Source organism: Rhinatrema bivittatum, chromosome 9 (assembly GCF_901001135.1).
Source record: "Rhinatrema bivittatum chromosome 9, aRhiBiv1.1, whole genome shotgun sequence".
Taxonomy (NCBI): Eukaryota; Metazoa; Chordata; class Amphibia; order Gymnophiona; family Rhinatrematidae; genus Rhinatrema; species Rhinatrema bivittatum.
The window spans coordinates 221,196,796-221,221,212 of NC_042623.1; the positions used below are offsets into that span (position 1 = coordinate 221,196,796).

Consider the following 24,417-nt stretch of genomic DNA (forward strand, 5'->3'; position numbering starts at 1 on the left):
ATCAAGTCCTAACGCCGAAAACACTCCCCGCCCCGAGCCGAGCCGAGAAAACTCCCCCACCGGCGAAGAAAACGGAAAGCCGCACCAGAAAATAAAAGTACAAATTTATTTTTTTTTTTTTTTAGACGCAAACCTGCCGCTGTCCGGAGTCCTGGATCTCTTGCTTCTGTTGGGGGTGAGTGAACCGGGCTCCCCGGTGTCACCCCCACGCTGCTGCCAGTGGTAGGCCGGGTCCTCGACCCTCAGCAGCGGCCTCAACCAGGGGGGGATGGTCCCCTCAGAACCTTCCCACCCCCCTGGGAGGCAGGACGGACAGCTTCCTCTTGTTTCTTCTCTAGAAATCCTTTTCTTTGGTTTTTTTTGTTTGTTTTTTTTTAAATAACCAAAACCCAATAAACCGAAACCAATACAACCGCAATGACCCTGACTAACCAACTATCAGGCCTCAGGGCACTCAGAGGCTGTGACTAGACCTGCACCACCTACTGGAGACAGAGTAAGACTGAGGGGCTGTGACTGTCACAGGGGCATATATGGCTCCGCCCACAAGTTTTGCTCTGTCTCCACCTACTGGTGCGGAGTCACAACCCCAGGTGTCCTGGACTGATCCTGGTACGTACAGGGAATTTTCATTCCTGTAGTACCACGGATCAGTCCAGACAGTGGGTTGAGCCTCCTTTCCAGCAGCTGGAGACAGACTAAAACTTGAAGGATGCCCTATATCAGGACAGAGCCTATCCTCTACCCCTTCAGTATAACATATGGTCAAAGCATAAAACAAACCACCCAAGAATAGGATCAAGCAAGTAACTGTAAAGCTCAACGGAGCAAATATAGAATAATGTAGAAAAACATGGTATACCTATACGCTCTTGCATCAACTTGGTATAAGAAAACGACCAAGGCTTCCGGTGTAATTGCTCAGTAATCTTGCACAAAGAAATATATGAAAATCTGCAGACCTGCAAGAAAACAAGCTTCGAGAGGACAGAAGACAGACAGGGAAGGGCGTCTGGACTGATCCGTGGTACTACAGGAACGAAAATTAACAGGTAAGAACTAATTTTCCTTTCCTGTACGTACCCGGATCAGTCCAGACAGTGGGAGGTACCAAAGCTTCCCTAAACTGGGTGGGACCGAGACAGTCCCACTCGAAGCACTTGCCGCCCAAAGGAACCGAACACTAGAGCGTGTACATCCAGACGGTAGTGCCGAGCAAAAGTGTGCAGAGACGTCCAAGTGGCGGCCCTGCAAATCTCCTGCGGGGAGACAGATTGACTCTCCGCCCAAGAAGTAGCCTGAGAACGCAGAGAATGGGCCTTCAGACCCTCAGGAAGCGGACAACCTTGACAAAGATACGCCGAGGAAATGGCTTCCTTCAACCACCGCGCAATCGTGGTCTTAGAAGCCTGTTTACGCGGTTGGGACCACTCCAAAGGACGAAGAGATGGTCCGATATCCGGAAGTCATTAGTGACCTGGAGATAACGAAGCAAGACTCGTTTTACATCTAGCCGACGAAGGTCGCCACCCGCCGTCCCTGCAATCTCCTCCAGAGAGAAAGCTGGGAGTTCTACCGACTGGTTGACATGAAAAGCGGAGACAACCTTAGGCAAGAAGGAAGGAACCGTCCTGAGAGAAACCCCGGAATCCGAGAAACGCAAGAAGGGCTCCCGTCAGGACAGCGCCTGAAGCTTGGAAATACGGCGAGCAGAGGAAATAGAGACCAGAAAGATAGTCTTTAGAGTAAGATCCTTGAGCGTAGCGTGGCGAAGAGGCTCGAAGGGAGCCGCACAGAGAGCACGAAGGACTAGGTTGAGACTCCACGACGGACACGTGGCCCGAGAGGGGGGGGGGGGCGGAGGTGTCTAACACCCCTCAGGAAACGAATCACGTCAGGGTGAGCTGCTAAGGCATGACCATCCACCCGACCCAGGAGAGAGCCGAGCGCAGAGACTTGAACGCGTAGAGAACTGAAGGAGAGGCCCTTAGAGAGACCCTTCTGAAGAAAAGAAAGAATCAAAGGAATCGAGGCGGAGCGCGCAGGGACACCAGCCTCCATACACGCGGACTCAAAAACTTTCCAGATGCGCACATAGGCCAGAGAAGTCGACTGTTTCCAGGCTCGCAGCAGGGTGGAGATGACCTCCTCCCTATAACCTTTGCGCCTCAGGCGACTCCGTTCAAAAGCCAGGCCGCAAGGCAGAAGCGATCGGCCTGGTCGAAATATACAGGCCCCCTGCCGGAGGAGACGAGGAAGATGACCGAGGCGCAGGGGCCCGTCCACCGCTAGATTGATGAGATCCGTGAACCACGGCCTTCGCAGCCACTCGGGAGCGACGAGAATCACCGGTCCCCGGTGGAGCTCGATTCTCCTGAGAACTTTCCCCACCAGTGGCCACGGGGGAAACACGTACAGAAGGACGTCCGCTGGACAAGGTAGAGCCAGAGCATCCACGCCCTCTGCGCCGTGCTCCCTCCAGCGGCTGAAGAAGCGATTGGGCCTTAGCATTGCGCAGAGTCGCCATGAGGTCGAGGTGAGGAGGACCCCACCTGTCCACTATCAGAGCTATGGCCGCATCCGAGAGCTCCCACTCTCCCGGATCGAGCGACTGCCTGCTGAGGAAGTCGGCTTGAACATTGTCCATTCCGGCGATGTAAGAGGCCGCAAGGCACTGTAGGTGACGCTCCGCCGAAGCGAGGAGACTGCTGGCTTCTAAGGCTACCAGGGGACTGCGAGTGCCCCCTTGGCGATTGATGTAGGCGACTGTGGTGGAGTTGTCGGACAGGACTCGTACCACCTTGCCGCGGATCAGGGGAAGGAACTCCTGAAGAGCCAGGCGGACCGCCAAAGTTTCCCAGTCGATTGATGTGCCAGCGCGACTGAGTCTGCGACCATGTCCCCTGGGTGGACTGAGAAAGGCAGGCCGCACCCCAGCCCAACAGGCTGGCGTCCGTGGTCACTATCGTCCACTGTGGAGCTTGAAGAGGCATCCCTTGCAGAAGATGAGGAAGAGACAGCCACCACTGTAATTCGTCGGCAGTAGAATCCAAGAACGGAAGGACTACGTGGAACTGCTCCGACACTAGCTGCCAACGGGACAGCAAAGCTTTCTGTAACTGACACATATGAGCAAAAGCCCAGGGGACAAGGTCGATGGTGGAAGCCATGGATCCCAGGATTGGAGATAATCCCAGGCTGTCGGGGAAGGTAGGGCAATCAAAGTCTGGACCTGATCGATCAGCTTGAGGGCTCGCGCCTGAGATAAGAAAACCTTGCCTACTCGGGTGTCGAAGTGGGCTCCCAGAAATTCCAACTCCTGGGAGGGCTGAAGCTTGCTCTTGGGAAAGTTCACTATCCACCCGAGAGAGGCAAGGAGCTCCAAGACGCAGTCCACCGCCCGCCGTCAAGAGGTCTCCGACTTGGCCCTGATGAGCTAATCGTCCAGATAGGGATGGACGAGAATCCCCTCCCGGCGCAAGGCCGCCGCTGCTACTACTACCATGACCTTCGTGAAGATGCGAGGAGCAGTCGCGAGGCCAAAGGGGAGAGCTCGAAACTGGAAGTTCTGGATGAGAATGTGGAATCGGAGATACTTCTGATAGTCGCGGTGAATGGGAATATGAAAATAAGCTTCTGCAAGACTGAGGGAAGCTAGGAACTATCCAGGGCGGACCGCCACAATGACCGCCCGCAGGGTTTCCATGCGGAAGTGGGGGATCTTGAGAGCCCGATTGACCCTCTTGAGGTCCAATATTGGGCGGAAGGACCCATCCTTTTTGGGCACTGTGAAGTAAATAGAATACTGGTCGGCGCCAATTTCCCTTTCCGGGACTGGGACCACCGCTCCCAGGTCCAGAAGCCTGGAGAGAGTCTGGACCACCGCGTCCCTCTTGGCCCGGCCGCAAGGCGAGAAAAGAAAGAGATCTGAAAGTTCCCTGACGAGGTCGAAAGCGTACCCGTCTCAGATAATGTCGAGGACCCACTGATCCGACGTGATGACCCATTCCTCGAAGAACAGGGAGAGGCGTCCACCGAGGTAAGGAACCGAGGAATGGGTCGGCTGAACTTCATTGCGTGGCAGGTTTAGCGGTGGCACGCACGGGCTGGCCCTCGCGAAAGGGCCGTCTGCCACGAAAGGACTGCGCACGAGAAGACCCCCTCGCAGAACCGCCCCGCCCCCGAGGAGCGAAGCGACGCTGGCCCCTGAAGCGAGAGCGAGAGGCCGCGAAGGATCGGGAAGACTTAGGGCGGTCCTCTGGCAGCTTATGAACCTTGTTGTCAGCCAAGGAGTCCATAAGCTTCTCGATATCCTCGCCAAAGAGAATCTTACCTTTGAATGACAGCATGCCCAGCCGGGTCTTCGAGGACTGATCAGCCGACCAGTGGCGTAGCCAAAGGAGCCTCTGGGCCGCCACTGCCGAAACCATCGCCTTCGCCTGGACACGGACCAGATCGTACAGGGCGCCCGATACGTAAGCGGTTACTGCCTCCAGACGTTCGGCTTGTTCTGCCTCACCTGTCGGAAGCTCCCGGGCGCAGAGTAACTGTTGGACCCACTGAAGGCCCACTCGCATCATGAGACTGCTACCGCAAGATGCCCGGACCCAGAGGGCCAGAACGTCGAAGATGCGCTTCAGGTGAGCCTCCAGCTTACAATCTTGTGAATCCTTCAAGGCTGTGGAACCTTCCACTGGAATCGTGGTGTGCTTGGCCACTGCAGAAACATAAGAATCCACCGATGGATATCGCAACAGCTCCAAGCCCTCCTCCGGGAGGGGATAGAGCTTATCCATCGCACGCCCCACCCGAAGCGCACCCTCAGGAGCCTCCCATTCCCGCAGGATAAGGAGCTTAAGCATGGGGTGGAAGGGAAAGGCTGAGGCCAGAGCCCGGAGCCCTCCCAGAACCGGGTTCATATCCTTAGGAAGCGAGGCCATGAGATTATCCACGGAGGGACTCTCCAGACCCAGCTCCTGCAAAACAAAAGGGAGGAGGGGCTCTAATTCCTCCTTACGAAAAAGACGGAGGGCTCTATAGGGTCATCCCCCTCTAGGGGGGTGGGGGCATCCGCCGAATCCGAGGAAGCAGCGGGGTCCGAGGACACGGGAGACAATGGGGGGGGGAGGAGGGGGCACCCCCGGGACCACCCGCACCCGAACTGGTCCCTGGGGCTCCGTGGCCGGTCCAGTAGTCAATGGCGCTGAACAAGGGATTTTTGGCGGGGGGGGGGGCAAGGGGTGGGCTTTCGTCCAGCTCATGCAGGCTAGCTAGATAAGATTTGTGCATGAGGAGGACGAAATCCGCTGAAAAAGGGACCCTGGATTTGGGAAGATCAGGACCCCCCTTCCTGGGCACCTGCGGGGGCCAAATCGGGGGTTAAATCAAAGAAATCTGGCCCCCCAGCCCCAGGGAGCACTGAAATCGGCCCCGATGAAAAATCCAAGATGGCGGCCGTTCCCGGGCTCTGCCGACCCGGGAAAGGCCTAGCCATGCCGGGAGGAGTGGAGCCCCGGGCTAAATTTGCTTGACCTGCCGAGGAGGGACCTTCCCCACCCAGCAAGCAAGCAGTGCAGAGGCCCTGCCGCGAAAAACGCAAAGAGGGCAGCCCACAAGAAAGGCAGGCTGCCAGCCGGGACATAGCTAAGCCGCGGCTGAAGAAAAAAAGGCTGAAAAAAAACTTGATTGACAGCCTGCACAGCAGGAGAGAGCAGGCAGGAAACCTGCTGCCTTCTGCTTCTCTGGCTGCCGGTTCTAGCCCTACTCTGACCAGAAAAAAATAAAAAAGCTGGTCAACTGCTGCAAATAAGTTAGAGGTAGGTGAGTACCTGCAACTTATCAAAAGTTTGAAATTTTTTTTTTTTTTTTTTTAACTGAGCGCAGCAGCGGGTTAAAAACCCTCTCGGCAGCCAGAGGGGGAACGAGGCCCAGAGAGCGTCGGTCCCCACACCTGGAAGCGTCCACGGACTCAGGACTATGCAGGGAACCCCCTCCTGCAAAAGGGGCAAAGCCCCTCTGAGCCGGGCAAGAGTTGGGAGATGGACGTCTCCCACACAAAAACAGTAAAAGCACTAAAAGAAGGCAAAATTTCCTTCATAGACTTTTTTTCTTTGTTTCCAAAACTAGCGGGAATCAAAGAACTACTTGCTTGAGCCGAAAAAGAAAGAAGAAGAGGCTGACTAGCCTACAGCAGAGAACCGAAGGGGAGATGCTGCACCTGCTGGAGACAGATGAATACTGAAGGGGTAGAGGATAGGCTCTGTCCTGATATAGGACATCCTTCACGTTTTAGTCTGTCTCCACCTGCTGGAAAGGAGGATCAACCCACTGTCTGGACTGATCGGGTACTTACAGGAAAGGCAAAATTCCTCTTCTAAAGAGTACTGTGTTCCCGACAGGGAAGGCACAATCCACATCTGCTAGGAGTCGTAGAGATACTGAATGGCTGAGGTCACTCCAAGGGTATATCTAGAGTGACGTCAGCTTTGAAACCTGACTTCATTTCCATCTGCTAGCAGGGGAGCACATAAAGCATTGGTCCTGAGTCCATCTGGCTACACACTAGGAAAAAAGTTTTAACCTACCGTGCCGAGGAGGCACCAATCACTAAGAGGTACCAGACTGTGGAACGGGAAAAAGAGAGACTTTTCTCACAAGAAAACCAGAAAAGAGCAGAGCTCCACAAACCACAAGGCAACTGCATTGCGGAAAAAAAGAGACTGAAGGGGGACCTCGCCTGGACCCAAGATAGTGGCTTGCTGGGCATGCTCAGTGTGCTGGTCAAAGCTTCTAGAAACTTTGACAAAAGTTTTCCGTGCCAGGCTCCATCGCATGATGTCACCCACATCCTGCTTGTCCTAGGAGAAAAGTAAGCCACTTGGATCTAGTGTATCTGAATTTCCAGAAAGCATTTGACAAAGTCCCTCATGACAGACTTCTGAGGAAATTAAAAAGTCATGGGATAGGTGGCAATGTCCTAGTGTGGATTGGGAACAGGTTAAAAGAGAAAATAGACAATAGAGCTAAATGGCCAATTTTCTTAGGGCAGAAAGGTGAATAGTGCCGTACTCTATGGATCTATTCTGGGACCACTGCTTTTTAACATATTTATAAAATAAGCTGGAAATGGGAATAACGAGTAAGGTAATTAAATTTCTAGATGACAAAATTATTCCACGCTGTAATTCACAAAAGGATTGTGAGAAATTGCAAGAGGACCTTGCAAGACAGACTGGGCACACAAATGGCAGATGGCATTTAATTTGGACAAGTGCAAAGTGATGCACTTACAGGTAGATTTTGTAAGGTGCGAGCGCACGTCCATGTGCGCGTGCTTCCTGGCGCGCACACATGGACGCGCCAATTTTATAATCCGCATCTGCGGGTGGGGAGGTAAATCTGCAAATTCACGCAGCGACACATCGCAGCCTTCCCTAAGGAGCAGACTGGGAGGGAACTGGGGAAGGCTGAGATGCATCACCGTGCGAATTTGCATGATAGTGCTTGAAGTTCGGAGATTCGACGGGCTGAGCAGATTGCCACGAGGAATGCAGTCTTCAAAGTCAGGAGCCATAGGAATAGACCAGGAGTTGGTCTGAATGAAGCTCCCACTAGGAAGTCTAACACTAGATTGAGATTCCATAGGGGTATCGGCCACTTTATAGGTGGTCGAATGTGCTTAACCCCTTTTAAGAAGCGCGAGACGTCTGGGTGGGCTGCTAGGCTGGTGCCGCCCACCCTGGGTCTGAAGCTGGCCAGGGCAGCCAGTTGCACCTTGATGGAGTTGAGGGACAATCCTTTCTTCACGCCGGATTTTGACTGTTCGTGGAAGGATGTCGCGATCCTCACACCAGGCTTCGAATATTCTCCATATTCGTATATATGTTAAGGAAGTGGAGAACTTGCACGCTCGGAGCAGTGTGTCAATCACTGGTCCTGAGTATCCACTCTTTTTCAGGCGAGACCTCTCAATGGCCAGACCGTAAGCGAGAATCAGGTTGGGTCTTCGTGAAGGATCGGTCCTTGCTGGAGTAGATCCCTGTGTGGAGATAGGCGTAGAGGGCTTCCCGCCAGAAGTCCTTGCATGTCCATGTACCACGGTCTTCTTGGCCAGTCTGGGGCCAATAGAAGTACCAGCCCTTTGTGGTGCTCTATCTTACGGATGATTCTGCCCAGTAGTGGCCATGGAGGGAAGGTGTACAGTAGGACCTCCTGTGGCCAGGTCTGGACGAGGACATCAATTCCCTGAGACAGCGGTTCCCGTCTTCGGCTGAAGAACTTGGGGACCCGGGTGTTGGACCCAGTTGCAGGAGATCCATGGTTGGGGTTCCCCAGTGGTTTACTATCTGCTGGAAGACTGCTGCAGACTGTGTCCATTCCCCTGGATCCAGACTCTCTTTGCTGAGGTAGTCCGCGGTGATGTTGTCTTTTCCCACAATGTGGGCGGCTGATATCCCTTGTAGGTTTGATTCTGCCCATGTCATTAGGGGCTCTATTTCCAGAGACACCTGCTGGCTTCTGGTTCCACCCGGGCGGTTGATGTAGGCCACTGTTGTGGCATTGTCCGACATGACTGACTGATTTTCCCCGGAGTCTGTGACTTAACCGTACGCAGGCTAGTCTGACTGCTCAAGTTTCCAGTCGGTTTATGTTCCAAGCCGACTCTTCTTTGTCCCAGTGCCCTTGAGCCGTTAATTCCTGGCAGTGGGCTCCCCATCCTCGCAGGCTCGGATCTGTGGTGCGCAAGGTCCATTCCAGTGGGGATAGGCTTGTTCCCTCGCTCAGATGGTCTTCTTGTAGCAACCATTGTAGCTGGTTCTGAACCTTTGCCAGTAGCCGGAGGGGAGCAGAGTAGTTTTGAGATATCTGGTTCCACCGTAACAGTAGGGAATGTTGTAGGGGCCGCATGTGGGCCCTTGCTCACGGGACGACTTCTACGGTTGATGCCATGAGTCAGAGGACTTGGAGATAGTCCCATGCCGTGGGAATAGTGGAGTTCAACAATGCTCGTAGTTGTTCCATCAATCTCCTTCTCCTTGTAGGGGAAAGAGTGACTTTGTTCCATTTGGTGTCGAACCAGACTCTCAGGTACTCTAGGGATTGGGAGAGCTGCAGGTGGCTCTTGGGTGTGTTGACGACCCACCTGGGGCTCTGTAGTAGTTCCTTGACTCTGGTGGTTGCTTGATGGCTTTCCTCTGGCGATTTCGCTCTGATCAGCCAATCGTCCAGGTATGGGTGATTGAGGATTCCTTCTTTCCTCAGTGTCGCCGCTACTACCACCATGATCTTGGTGAACGTTCGGGGAGCCATAGCTAGCCCGAACTTTAGGGCCTGGAACTGGTAGTGCTGGCCCAATATCGCGAAGCATAGGAAACGCTGATGGATGCGATGGATTGGTATGTGGAGATAGGCTTCTGACAGATCCAGGGAAGTCAGGAATTCTCCCGGTTGTACCGACTTTATGACCGAACGCAGGGTTTCCTGGAATAGTGCCCAGAATTTTGTTGGTGCGTGGGCACCAGTGTTATTGCCTTTAGGGCAAGGAGTTTCGATAATGTGGTTTCCACTGCCTTCCTCTTGAAGGAGTCGTGGCACGGAGAAATCACAAACTTGTCGGGGGGGATGCTGTGGAAGTCCAGGTAGTATCCCTCTCGGATGATGGATAGGACCCAATTGTTCAATGTTATTTCGAACCATCTTTGGTAGAATAGGGCGAGTCTGCCCCCTATGATCTCTTCCTGTAGATGGGTCTGCTGATTCTCATTGCATGTTGCGGCTGGGGCCTGGTCCCGAGCCGGCTCCTCTTTTGTTGTGTCTGTTCCGAAAGGACTGTCCCCTGCCGGCGGGGCGAGGGGCTTGGTGAGTGTTTTTGTATGGTCTAAAACGCTGGGATCTTCTGCCCTTGGGTGCCCGGGGAGAGGGGCATTGGTTCCTCTTTTTCTGTCTTCTGGTAGATGGGGTACTGGGGACTCGCCCCATTTGTTGGCTAATTTGTACAGTTTGCTTCCGAACAGGAGTGTTCCTCTAAAGGGCATTTTCGTGAGCTTCGTCTTAGAGGTCACGTCAGCTGACCAGCTTCGGAGCCAAAGCTGTCTTCTGGCTGCCACTATGGACGAGAGGCTCCTGGCTGAGGTGCGTACCAGGTCTGAGGTCGCATCCGTGAGGAATGATATTGCCGGGTCTAATGCCTCGATTGGCGTAGTTGCAACCCTGGCCAGGGCCAGGCAGGCGCGTGATACCACGACGCAGCAGGCAGCAATCTGTAAGGTCATAGCTGACACATCGTAAGACCTGCTTGAGGATGGATTCCTGCCGTCTGTCATTGGCATCCTTGAGTGAAGCTCCTCCCTCAACTGGTATGGTAGTGCATTTTGTAGTGGCGCAGACCAAGGCGTCGACCTTGGGAAACCTCAGGAGTTCCTTCGTTGCGGGGCCCAAGGGGTAGAGAGCTTCTAGGGCTTGCCCTCCCTTAAAGGTGGCCTCTGAAGTGTACCACTCCAGGTCGATCAGTTGTTGGACGGCCTGTAGTGTAGGAAAATGGCGTGAGGTCTGGCGGAGCCCGGCCAGGAAGGGGCTCGCCTTGGACTCTGCTGTGTTGCAGGTGTCTGGGATGGCCAATGCCTTCAGACTCGTGGCTACAAGATCTGATAATTCGTCTTTTGGAAAGAACCGCATCATAGTTCGATACGGTTCCGTTCCTAGAGGGATTTCTCCCTCTTCCAGGGGATCTGATTCCTCCTCCAAGTCATGTGTGTCCCCTAAGGGGAGGTATTTGTCCAGGGGAGCATCATCTGGTGGAGGCCGGGAGGGGTCTGGTAGGTTCTGGACCACTGGCAGTTGTGGTTGTGACGCTGGTGGCCCTGTCTGTGCGTGGATGTAGGAATGCAGCTCTGCGAAGAATCCCACCCAGGTGAAGTTGCCTGGGACCGCATTGGGTCCGACGGCGCTCCCCGAGGGCCCCCACTATGGAGGGGCAGAGTCTGGAATAGAGAGGTCAGGGTAATCTCGCTGGAGGATCCGGAGTTCTGTACAGGCTGAGGGTGACCTTGTCTCTGTTCCCCCCAAGCTTCTTCACATAGCAGGCACAGGGCGGAAGACACTTCGGGCTGCGCCGCTCTCAGGTGGCATGCTGGACAGAGGGCTGGGCCTTTAGCTGTCTTGGACGGCGGTGCCATGATTTGCGCGTGTCTGTATAGGCGCGCATGCCGGAGGCCTGGTTATGCACTCTGGGTGCGCCTACATTGTGCGCGTAGGAGCGGAAGATGGCGCGTGGCTGTGCGCATGGGCATAGCTGTGCGCAAGGCACAGATGCGTGCGCCGCTATGCACACGGCGCAGATGCGCGCCGCTATGCACACAAGTACTTTGTGCGCCCGGCTGGCCGCTGTGCGCACGGCTCAGTTGTGCGGACGATGTGGCAAATGAGAGGGGGGAAAGGCGCCGGTGACCACGCGGTAAGATGACTGCCCCCCCGCAGGAGCTCTCCACGTGGGATCTTGCCAGATCAGGGTCTAGCCTGGACGGGGCTACTCAACCCGATTGTACAGACGCCGGAGGGACAATCTCTGCGGCTGTCCGAGCCTCTGAGACCGGAGCCTCGGAGATTTAGAGAAAGTTTTCTACCTTACCTTGTCTCAGTGTTTCCCAGTCCTCTACCGGGCGGTCTCCGGCTGCGGGGGGAGAGGAAATTACCTTCACCGCCGCGCTCGGTTTTGCACCCACTGCCTCTCAGCTGCTCCCTTTCCCAACAGCTAAGTCCACGCCGGGACCGAGGCTTACTTCTGAGGGATCTCTGAAATCACCTCAGGAAATCCTGCGGTGATACCTAAGGGACCCTTAGGTATCACCGCAGGAGAACAGGACTCATTTTGGAGGTAAGGATTTCTTTGTTTCTTCTTTAAATTTGGAGTTTGGTTTTCTAACACTGTGCAAGCGTATGTGAAGTCCCCAACTGCTATGGAGACGGAAAAAACTGAAGAACAGAGCCTCGTGCACGGATATATGTAGTGCTGATGTCAGATTGAAATCTGACTCCCGTCTCCAACTGCTATCAGGAGCACACTATACCCATTGGTCCTGAATCCATCTGCTACACGCTAGGAAATTCTCTGTTCAGTATGCGGCAGCAACCAAGAATTAGGAAAAGAATGGAGAATAAAACAGAGAATATCATATTGCCACTGTATTGCTCCAAGTTGCAACCACATCTTGAGCAGTGTGCAATTCTGGTCATCATATCTCAAAAAAAAGTATAGCAAAATTAGAAAAGGTACAGAGAAGGGCAACTAAAATGGATTCCCCTATGAGGAAAGGCTGAAGAGGTTAGGGCTCTTCAGCATGGAGAAGACACAGCTGAGGGAAGATATGATAGAGGTCTATAAAATAATGAACGGAATGGAATGGGTGAACACAAATGGAGAAATTACTTACCTGATAATTTTGTTTTCCTTTGTGTAGACAGATGGACTCAGGACCAATGGGTATAGTGTGCTCCTGATAGCAGTTGGAGACTGATCAGATTTCAATCTGACGTCAATCTGATGTCAGCCCTAGTACATATACACCTGCAGGCGCCATGCTCCTCAGTATTCTCTTCGAAAAGCAATTGTGTGACTGAATAACTTGATTAACTTTGATTAACTTGCATCACTTGGTTAACTTGATTAACTTGAACTGTGGTTATAGCTGGAGACCGCCAGTGCACTCAACCAAGAAACGCCGACACCCGGTAGGTATGGGCGTCCTAATTAGAGGGAAGCTTGGCTTACCCGTGTTTGTCTTGCTCTCGGGGATTGTCCCCCGAGGTTTCTGTGATTGTCGGCAGCCGTGGGCGTGATGCTTAGTCCATCTGTCTACACTAAGGAAAACGAAATTATCAAGTAAGTAATTTCTCCATTTCCTAGCGTGTAGCAGATGGACTCAGGACCAATGGGATGTACAAAAGCTACTCCCGAACCGGGTGGGAGGCTGCCCGTGGCCCACTTAGTACTGCCCTTGCAAATGCTGTGTCCTCCCGAGCCTGAACATCCAGGCAGTAGAACCTAGAGAAGGTGTGGATGGAGGACCATGTCGCCACCCGACAGATCTCGGTGGGTGACATCCACTTCGTTTCCGCCCAGGACACTGCCTGGGCTCTAGTGGAATGGGCCTTGACTTGTAGAGGTGGAGGCTTGCCTGCCTGTACGTAGGCAGCCTTGATTACTTCTTTGATCCAGCGGGCTATGGTTCCCGCTGTGAAGGACAAATAGGTGGTCCGTCTTTCGTACGGATTCCATCCTTTCCAGGTATCCGACTAGGAGTCTGCCGACATTAAGGTGGCAAAGGTGGCGAGATTCTTCCGAGTCCTCATGCTCGTCTGGTGATGGCAGCGAGATTGTTTGGTGTAGATGGAAGTGAGAAACCACTTTTGGGAGGAAAGAGGAGACCGTGCATAGCTGTATGGATCTTGGTGTAAACCTGAGGAATGGTTCTCAACAGGACAGTGCTTGAAGTTCGGAGATGCAACGGGCCGAACAGACTGCCACTAGAAATGCAGTCTTCAATGTTAGTAATTGAAGGGACATCCTGTGGAGGTTCCCGTTAGGAAGTCTAGGACTAGATTGAGATTCCATAGAGGCACCGGCCACTTTAGGGGTGGTCGGATCTGTTTGACCCCTTTCAGGAAGCGGGAGATGTCTGGGTGAGAGGCTAGGCTGTCGCCCTACATCTTGGTTCTGTAGCATGCCAACACGGCCACCTGCACCTTGATGGAGTTGAGGGACAACCCCTTCTGTAAGCCGTTCTGCAGGAATTCCAGAATCGTGGGAATTTTGACTCTCCGCCGGAGGATGTTGCGATCTTCACACCAGGCTTCGAATATTCTCCATATCCTTATGTATGTTAGAGATGTGGAAAACTTGCATGCTCGGAGCAGGGTGTCAATCACTGCCCCAGAGTATCCGCTCTTCTTCAGGCGAGTCCTCTCAATGGCCAGACCATAAGAGAGAATAGAGTTGGGTCTTTGTGGAGGATTGGGCCTTGTTGGAGTAGATCCCTGTGCGGAGGTAGAGGGAGAGGGCTCTGTCAGTAGTCTTCGCATGTCTGTGTACCACGGCCTTCTTGGCGAGTCCGGGGCCACTAGAAGTACTGGTCCCCTGTGGTGTTCTATCTTGCGGATGACCCCATCCAGTAGCGGCCACGGGGGGGAGGCGAATAGCAGTATTTCCCATGGCCAGGCCTGGACGAAGGCATCGATCCCTTGGGATTGTGGTTCCCATCTGCGACTGAAGAAGTTGGGAACTTATGTTTTGGACTGGGTTGCCAGGAGGTCCATGGCTGGTGTTCCCCAGTGGTTTACTATCAATTGGAAGGCTATGGCAGACAGCCTCTATTCCCCTGGGTCTAGACTTTCTCTGCTGAGGTAGTCCGCAGTGATGTTGTCTTTTCCCGGAATGTGGGTGGCTGAGATCTCCTGTAGGTTTGATTCTGCCCACAACATTAGGGGGTCTATTTCCAGGGACACCTGGCAGTTGATGTAGGCCACTGTTGTGGCATTGACCGACATGACTGACCGATTCGCCCTGGAGTCTGTGACTGAACCGTAGGCAGGCTAGTCTGACTGCCCGTGCTTCCAGTCGATTGATGTTCCATACCGATTCTTCCATGTCTCATTGCCCCTGGGCGGTCAGTTCCTGGCATCTGTGGTGAGAAGGGTCCCGTTCGGCGGGGATAGCCTTACTACCTTGCTCAGATGGTCTTCTTGTAGTCACCATTGTAGCTGGGTTCAAACTTCCTCCGGGAGCTGGAGGCGGACGGAGTAGTTCTGGGACATCTGATTCCATCGTAACAGTAGGGAACGCTGTAGGGGCCGCATGTGAGCTCTTGCCCATGGAACCACTTCCAGTGTGGATGACATGAGGCCGAGGACTTGGAAGTAGTCCCACACCTTGGGGCGAAGACTGCTTAACAGATTTCACAATTGGTTCATCAGTTTTGTTCTCCTTGTAGGAATTAGGATGACCTTGTCTTGTCTGGTGTCGAACTGGACTCCCAGGTATTCCAGAGATTGGGAGGGATGCAGAAAAGCTCTTGTTCGTGTTGACCTCAGCGTCGCTGCCACTACCACCATGATTTTGGTGAATGTTCGGGGCGCTGTGGCTAGCCCAAAGGGTAGTGCCCGGAACTGGTAGTGGTGGTCCAGGATCGCGAAACACAGAAAACGCTGATGCTCGTGGTAGACCGGGATGTACAGGTAGGCTTCTGACAGATCCAGGGATGTGAGTAATTCTCCCGGCTGTATCGCCCTTATGACCGAGCGTAGGGTTTCCATGCAGAAGCGAGGGACCCTCAGGTGATTGTTGACGGATTTGAGGTCAGGATGGGTCAGAAGGTATCCTCTTTCTTGGGAACGATAAAACAGATGGAATAGTGCCCAGTATTTTGTTGTTGCGTGGGCACCGGCATTATGGCCTTTAATCCAAGCAATCTGGTCAGCGTGGTTTCCACTGCTGTCCTGTTGAAGGGGTCATGGCAGGGAGATTTCACAAATTTGTCCGGAGGGATGCTGTGGAAGTCCAGATAATATCCCTCTCAAATGATGGTTAGGACCCACTTGTCCGAAGTTATCTCAACCCATCTTTAGTAGAATAGGGCAAGCCTGCCCCCTATGGCGTCTTCCTGTGGATGGGCCGGCTGATTTTCATTACGGGGTGCGGCTGGGGCCTGGACCAAAGCCGGCTCCCCTTTTGTTGTGCTTGTTCAGAAAAAACTGGCCCCTGCCTGCGGGGCGAGATGTACTCTTGTACGGTTTGAAGCACTGTGATCCCCTGCCCTTAGATGTTCGGGGAGAGGGGCGCTGGCTTCTCTTGTTCTTGTCCTCCGGTAGCCGCGATAGAGGGGATTCGCCCCATTTGTCGGCTAACTTCTCCAGTTCGTGTCCGAACAGGAGGGTTCCCTTAAAGGGCATTCTCGTGAGTCTCGTCTTGGACGTCGCGTCAGCTGACCATCTTCGGAGCCAGAGTTGTCTTCTGGCTGTGCGCCCGGCGCCCTCATGTGCGTCTGTGCGCACGGCACTTATGCACGCACAAGAGATTTTGTGCGCACGGCTCGCATCGGCGGACAGGGTGGAGATCAGGTGAAAATGGTGACGGCGACCACACGAGCAATATGGCGACCACCTCGAAGGGTCTCCACGTGGGAGGACCCTCATATCGGACTGGGGTCTAGCCCAGAAAAGGCTGATCAACCCGGTGGCACTGACGCCGGCTGGCGATCTGTACGGCTCTTTGAGCCTCGGAGACTTTTAAGAAGTTTTCTACCTTACCTTGCCTCGGCGTTTCCCGGGGGAGACAGAAGTACTTTCACCGCCGCACTCGAAGTTGCACCCACTGCCTCTCAGCCACGCCTGATGTCGGGGGCTAAATCCACACCGGGAACCGGCTGCTGGACAGAGGCTTACCTCTGAGGGATCGCGAAAATCACCTCAGGAATTCTCAACTGGGGGAGGGACTCCGTAGGTATCACTGCAGGAGAGCGGGGCTCGTCTGTAGAGGTAAGATTTCTTCTTGTTTTGGATTTCTTTGGTTAGAATACTCCAACGCTGTGCAAGCGTGTATAGAGTCCCAAACTGCTATGGAGACAGAAAATACTGAGGAGCATGGCGTCCTGAAGGGTTATATGTACTAGGGCTGACGTCAGATTGAAATCTGATCCATCTCCAACTGCTATCAGGAGCACACTAAACCCATTGGTCCTAAGTCCATCTGCTATATGCTAGGAAATTGATCGTTTACTCTTTCAAAACGTACAAAATCTAGGGAACATGCAATGAAGTTACCAAGTAGTACATTTAAAACAAATAGAAAATATTTTTTTTTACTCTACGCATTATTAAGCTCTGGAATTCATTGCCAAAGCTTTTAGTGTAGCTGGGTTTAAAAAAGGTATGAACGAGTTTCTGGAGGAAAAATCTATACATTATTACTAAGGAGGAGTTGGGGAAATCCACTGCTTATCCCTGGGATAAGCAGCATGGAATCTATTTACCTTTAGGGATCCTGCCAGGTTCTTGTGTCCTGGATTGGCCACTGTGGGAAACAGGATAATGGGGTTGATGAACCTTTGGTCTGACCAAGTATGGCAAATCTTATGTTCTTATGAGTTGTGGCACAGTGGTTACATAACTGGGCTATGATGTAGAAGTCCTGTGACATGAGTTCCAGCCATGCCCCCCCCCCCCCCTGACTATGTCACTTTAGGAAGCCACTATCTCCTTGGGATCCAGTTGAAAACAAAAGCATTCAACTTTAACTTGGCTTTCCTGATCTGCAAATTATATAAAAAGTTAACATAAAACATTTTGGCCTTTAGCATTACTCAACGCACAATTAAACTCTGGAATTTGTTGCCAGAGAATGTGGTTAGTGCAGTTAATATAGCTGTGTTTAAAAAAGGATTGGATAAGTTCTTGGAGGAGAAGTCCATTACCTGCTATTAAGTTCACTTAGAGAATAGCCACTGCCATTAGCAATGGTTACATGGAATAGACTTAGTTTTTGGGTGCTTGCCAGGTTCTTATGGCCTGGATTGGCCACTGTTGGAAACAGGATGCTGGGCTTGATGGACCCTTGGTCTGACCCAGTATGGCATTTTCTTATGTTCTTATTATCTTTTTATTTGCCAACAAAACTTTTTATACACAGCAAGGATAAAGTAAATAAGCACTAAAGAGTGCAAAACTGAACAAGCCCCAATTACATTTATTAATTCCCATGAATTTGGACCATGTGAAGCAAGCCTAAACACTCCATTTTTTCTTTCAATTGAACTTCTCTTGCAAAGAGTATCCAAAGCAAAAAATGGTAAAAGAAAATTATTCCTTACCTGCTAATTTTCGTTCCTGTAGTACCATGGATCAGTCCAGACGGTGGGTTATGTCCCCCGTCCAGCAGATGGAGTCAGAACAGAGCTCGAGGGCTCCGCCTCCTACACCAGCTCACCCTCTGCTGGAGCTCAGTATCGTGAATAACAAAGCCCAAAAGAGCAATAACAAAACAATTTGGATCAAAACCCTGACGAAAGTAAACATCAAGAACAATAAAACAGGCATGACCTAACAAAAAGAGGTCGCCAACGTCAACTTGTGAGGAGCTGTACAACTCTGATAGAGAACCAGAGAGAAGAAAGAAGAGACAGTAGATAACAATGAATCCGAGCAGGTCGCAAGATCCCAGCGTGGTGGGCGTCTGGACTGATCCATGGTACTACAGGAACGAAAATTAGCAGGTAAGGAATAATTTTCTTTTCCCTGTACGTACCAGGATCAGTCCAGACGGTGGGATGTACCAAAGCTTCCCTACTATGGGTGGGCCCCTGAGAGCCCTGCTCGGAGAACCTGATCGCCAAATTGCCCAGGAGCCGAGGGCGCCAGGTGTAGGCGATAATGCTTAGCGAAGGTATGCAGCGACTTCCACGTCGCCACCCGGCAAATTTCCTGTGGGGAGACGGCACGAGACTCCGCCCAAGACGCTGCATGAGAGCGTGTAGAATGAGCTCGAACGCCCCTGGGCGGATCCCGACCGGCCCCGATATAAGACGAAGAGATGGCATCCTTGATCCAGCGGGCGATGGTCGTCTTTGAAGCCGAGGAGCCCTTCTTAGGTCCCGACCAGAGCACAAACAAATGATCGGAAACCCGAAAGGCATTGGTAACCTCTAGGTAGTGGAGTAAGACTCGCTTGACGTCCAAGTGACGAAGAGACCTCGACTCCTCTGGAGAGAACGCCGGGAGTTCCACCGTCTGATTCACGTGAAACGAAGAGACCACCTTCGGGAGGAAGGAAGGTACTGTACGCAGCGAGATCCCCGCCTCCGAAATGCGAAGGTAGGGTTCCCTGCAGGAAAGAGCCTGCAGCTCCGAGATTCGACAGGCAGAGCATATTGCCTTCATATTGTCTTCATAGTAAGATCTTTAAGCGAAGACTCCTGTAGAGGTTCGAAAGGAGCGCCCGCTAGGGCCCGGAGAACCAGGTTAAGACTCCACGACGGACAAGGGTCCCTGACCGGTAGCCGTAGATGTTTGGCCCCCTTCAGGAATCGGGCGATATCCGCCTGGAGAGGCAGGGCGACCGGTGTCTGTACCAGAACATTCAGGGCCACTACCTGCACACGTAGGGAATTGTATGCAAGACCCTTATCCAGCCCGTCCTGCAAAAATTGAAGGATCAGAGGTACCGACGCCTCCATGGGTCGGGCCCCATGATCGGTACACCAGGCCTCGAAGACCTTCCACACTCGCACATAAGCAACAGAGGTAGAAGGTTTGCGGGCCCGGAGCATCGTAGAGATTACCGCCTCCGGGTAGCCTCGTCGGCGGAGGCGGCGCCGTTCAAAAGCCAAGCCGCAAGACAAAAGAGTGCCGCCTGCTCGAAAAAATACCGGTCCCTGCTGCAGGAGCCGAGGAAGATGACTCAAGCGTAACGGTCCGTCCACTGCTATGTGAAGCAGGTCTGCAAAGCAAGGACGATGCGGCCACTCCGGAGCTACCAGAATCACGGGACCGCTGTGAGTTTCTATCCTGCGGAGTATCTTGCCCACTAAGGGCCAGGGAGGAAAAACAAAGAGCAGTTGATCTGCCGGCCACTGCAGCGCTAGAGCATCCACCCCCTCCGCGCCGCGCTCCCTTCTGCGACTGAAGAAGCGAGGGGCCTTGGCGTTGAGGGCGGTCGCCATCAAGTCCAGTCGCGGCGTTCCCCAACGGCGAACCAGGAGCGTCATCGCCTCGTAGGAAAGGGACCATTCGCCGGGGTCCAACCGCTGACGACTCAGGTAATCCGCTTGCACGTTGACCATGCCGGCGATGTGGGAGGCCACGAGCCGAACCAGATGAAGTTCCGCCCAGTCCATCAGGAGCGTGGTTTCGGCGGAGACCTGTTCGCTCCTCGTCCCGCCTTGACGATTGATGTACGCCACCGTGGTGGCGTTGTCCGAAAGAACCCGTACCTCTCGGTTCCGAATCAGGGGGAGGGAACGTCGAAGTGCGAGGCGTACTGCTCTGGTCTCCAGACGATTGATCGGCCACCTCGCCTCCTCCGGGGACCACGTCCCCTGTGTGGCGCTTCGTTCGCAGACCGCGCCCCACCCCACGAGGCTGGCGTCGGTGGTCACGATTACCCAAGAGGGAACGTCGAGGGAGACGCCTCGGGCCAGGTGAACCGGGACCAGCCACCACTCCAGACTGTCTCGAGCTGACTGGGGGAGGGGTAGAACCACCTGATACTCCTGTGACACCGGTTTCCATCGCGACAGCAGGGACGCCTGCAGTGGACCTAGATGAGCAAACGCCCAGGGCACCATGTCGATGGTGGACGCCATCACTCCCAGAAGCTGTAGATAATTCCAAGCGGTGGGTTCCGACAAAGACGCGAACTGACGGACGTGCTCCCTCAAGGAGAGTGCCTTGTCCGCCCGCAGGAAGACCATGCCTTGCTGAGTGTCGAAGGTCGCCCCCAGAAAATCCAAGCGTTGGGATGGGACGAGGGAACTCTTGGGGAGATTCACAACCCAGCCCAGAGAGCGAAGCATCTCCAAGACTCTGGCCACCGAGGCCTGTCCATGCGAGAAGGACTTCGCCCGCACCAGCCAGTCGTCCAGGTAGGGGTGCACTAAGATCCCCTCCTGCCGGAGGGCCGCCGCCACCACCACCATGATCTTGGTGAAGGTCCGCGGAACCGTTGCGAGCCTGAAGGGTAGGGCCTGAAACTGAAAGTGCTGACCGAGGATCTTGAAACGTAGGTAGCGTCTGTGGTCCGGACGTATCGGAATGTGCAGATACGCCTCCGTCAGATCCAGGGAAGCCAGAAACTCCCCCTGGTGTACCGCAGCGATCACTGAACGCAGCGTCTCCATGCGGAATCGGTTGACCCGCAGAGAGCGGTTCACTTCCTTCAGATCCAGTATGGGCCGGAACGAGCCGTCCTTTTTGGGAACCACGAAGTAGATGGAATAATGGCCCGAGCCCACCTCGGCGAAAGGAACGGGAACGATAGCCTCTATGGCTTGCAGACGGTCTAGTGTCTGTTGAACCGCCATCCATTTGAGGTCGGAGCCGCACGGAGAGAAGAGAAATCTGTCCCGAGGAAGACGGACCAATTCCAAGGCGTAACCGTATTGGATGGTGTCCAGGACCCACTGATCTGAAGTAATCTTCACCCACTCCTCGACGAAATCTGTGAGTCGGCCCCCGATGGGCGGACAGGAGGAGTGGGTCGGTCTGGCATCATTGGATAGATTTGCCGGGGGGGGGGGTTCCCCTGGCCCGAGCCCTCTCTCGCGGGCCTCCGCCCACGAAAGGACCGCGACCACGGTTGGGATCTACTGGGAGCAGTGCGAGGATTGGACTGCCGGTAGGATCTATAGCGTCGCTGTGCTCGAGCCCTGGTTCTGGTGGAGGCAAACGGCCTATAAGGCCTCTGCCGATCTTCGGGTAGACGATGCACTGCATTTTCCCCCAGTGACTTCATGATCTGATCCAGGTCGTTCCCAAAAAGAAACTTCCCACGAAAAGGAAGGGATCCCAGGCTCGATTTGGAGGAGGCGTCCGCAGACCAATTCCGGAGCCACAGGAGGCGACGAGCCGCCACCACCGACACCATGGAGCGGGCCAGAACGCGAAAAAGGTCATACAGAGCATCCGCCCCGTAAGCGATGGCAGATTCCAGGCTGTCGGCCTGAGCTGCTTCTTCCGGAGGCAACTGTTGCGAAGTCAGGAGTTGCTGGACCCAGAGCAGACTAGCCCTCTGGGTCAAAGAACTGCACATGACAGCTCGCATCCCTAGGGCCGAAACCTAAAACACCCTCTTGAGGAATGTCTCCAATTTGCGGTCCTGTGTGTCCCGTAGGGCCGTCCCGCCCGTCACCGGGATCGTAGTTCGCTTAGTCACCGCTGAGACCGCAGAGTCTACCTTAGGGAAACGGATGAGATCTAAGAAATCCTCAGGCAAGGGATATAATTTTTCCATGGCCCGGGTGACCCTCAATGCCGCTTCAGGGACGTCCCATTCCCCCGTGAGGAGCTGGAGAAAAGACTCATGGACCGGGAAAGCTTTAGCCCTAGGCCTAAGGGCGGCCAGGACCGGGTCCCCTTTCTTGGAGCACGTTGCGACCGCCGGAGCCACAGGCGCCGGGGGGTCCGGTGGAGGATCCAGATCTAGCTCTTGAAGGGTCTGGTGGAGCAGGTCTTCTAGTTCCTCCTTATGGAAGATCCGCAAGGCTCGCGGGTCGTCGCCCTCCGTTTGCCCCTCCAATTGCGCCGGATCCGGAGGGTCCGAAGGGTCAGGGCCCAAAGGGGGAGCTGCTCCCGCCACTCGAGGCTGGGATGGCAAAGCCGAGGAGCTGGTGGCTGGCCCAGCCGAGGACAGGGGCCCGGAGGCCGGAAACGAGAGCTTGGGAACTTTGGGAGCAGGAGGTCCCGAGGGGGCTCCCCCCGGCTCTGTCAGGCCCTGCAGGTAAGCCGTGTGCATCTTTAAAATGAAGTCCGGAGAAAAAAACGGCAGGCTGGCTGAAGTCGCAGCCGCAAGGGCCCCTTGCGGTGGTCGGGCCGGTAGAGCTTCCTCTGGGCTTTGGTGCAGGCGGGGGGCGCCCCGAACTGCGTCTGTTTCCTCCGGAGCGTGTTCTGAAGGAAAATCCCGCTCCAAAATGGCCGCCGTTCCCGCCATTGGCGAGGACGTGGCCGGCCCGCTCATCCCTGGCTGTGGTGAGGAGGGCGCTGGGCGCGAACCCGAGCCACGCGAACCACCTTCCCCTTCAGGGAGGCAGCGTGGGCAAACTCCCTCCTTTGAAAAACGAGACCCTGCCTCACCGCAGGTCTCGCAGCGGGAAAAGCGCGGCATGAAGAAGCCGCTATGAGAAATCGCCTCGGGGGGGGCCAAAAAGGAAGCGCACCGCGGGGGGGCCGAAAGGCCGACACAACCCGCCTGACAGATCCGTAGGCGCCGGCGGGAAAAACCGCTAGCGGCGCGCCCAGGCCCGAGATAGCGTTCGCCGGGCCACAGGACCGTCAAGGACCGCGTGAGAGAGCCGGGTGTACCGGCAAACGCCGACAAGTGAAGAGAAAAGCTGCAAGAAAAACCACAGAGAAAATAACACTTACCCCAAACGTAGGAAAGTGACACTGCAGGAGGAGGCCGAACAGAGAAGCACGCCTCCTCAAATCACTGACAGAATAAAAACTTTTTTTTTTTTCTCAATTAACTTGATCCAAATTGTTAGCTAGCAAACAAAAGACAGGTAGAACTCAAAGAAAAGTAGAAAGAGACTCAAAAACCTGTCAGACTGGGGAAGCACTGTTTCCCCAACTCACATCTGCTGGAGTCAGAAAGATACTGAGCTCCAGCAGAGGTTGAGCTGGTATAGGAGGCGGAGCCCTCGAGCTCTGTTCTGACTCCATCTGCTGGACGGGGGACATAACCCACCGTCTGGACTGATCCTGGTACGTACAGGGAAAGTGGAGATGGTGTAGTCTGGTAGTCAATACAATTAACTATGTCTTGATGAAATCCTAGAATGCAAGTAGGAACTGTTATTTTAAATCAAGGATAGACTTTGTAACTCTGGCTAAGTTACTTTATTTCTTTGTGCCTCATTTTCACAACTAATTTTGTGCCATTATTCTGCTTTCAGTATGGCTGTTTTCAAATAGGCCAAGCACTAAACGTATATTGCTAAATCAGGTATGCCAAAGTCTGCCCAATACATTTCTTTAGTGAAAGAACTGTCAAATATATTTGGAGCTACATAAATCAAAAACTGTTACTGGTAAACTTACATTGCTACCAAACGTATACCTACCAATCTTAGACTGCTGACTAAAGTCCAGAATGACTACAAACATGATGCACATTTACAGGACAGAAAGTAGAATATACCAACAAAATAAAGACTACCTTCCTCGAAGTGATCTTAGATAATCAGGCAGACGCTCTCTATAAAGGGCTTCTTTTTCTTCAATTTCTGGTCTATTCATACGTCCCTGCATAAATCCCTTTTTCCACTGTGGTCTCTGGTTTGTATTTTCTGGAAAATATCTTCAGAAAAAAAATATTTTGTCACTTCCAATACATTTTCAACTATTTATTTTTAATTAAATGTTTTGTTACTATTTACACAGCTGTCAAAATCTGTAAATGTTTAGTTTATTAGAGCTGTTGGCACGCCTTTCTGAAAAAGAAAACCAGGGTGATGTACAATATGACAAAATAGTATCAAATAAAAAAAAGTTATAATACATAAAATACAAATTAACAATCTGAAATAAAACTAAACAGTATGGCTAAAAAGTGAGGTGAAAGAGGCTATATTAGCCAAAAGATCTTCATTCAAAAATTGGAAGAAGGATCCATCAGAAGAATATAGGAGAAAGGATATGCATTGGCAAGTTAAATGT

The 24,417-nt window shown here is 53.3% G+C and overlaps 1 protein-coding gene across 3 annotated transcripts in view; it reads right to left on the reverse strand.

Moving 5' to 3' along the window:
• Positions 1-24,417, reverse strand: part of DHX36 (DEAH-box helicase 36) — a 518,365-nt gene that overhangs the window by 367,267 nt on the left and 126,681 nt on the right. For 2 of the 3 annotated variants that reach the window (XM_029615333.1, XM_029615335.1), the window contains exon 10: positions 23,918-24,058. The exons of the other annotated variant lie outside the window; for it this stretch is intronic. In XM_029615333.1, coding sequence (XP_029471193.1) covers positions 23,918-24,058 — 141 coding nt within the window. The remainder of the gene's footprint in view (positions 1-23,917; positions 24,059-24,417) is intronic. 3 annotated transcript variants of the gene reach the window in all.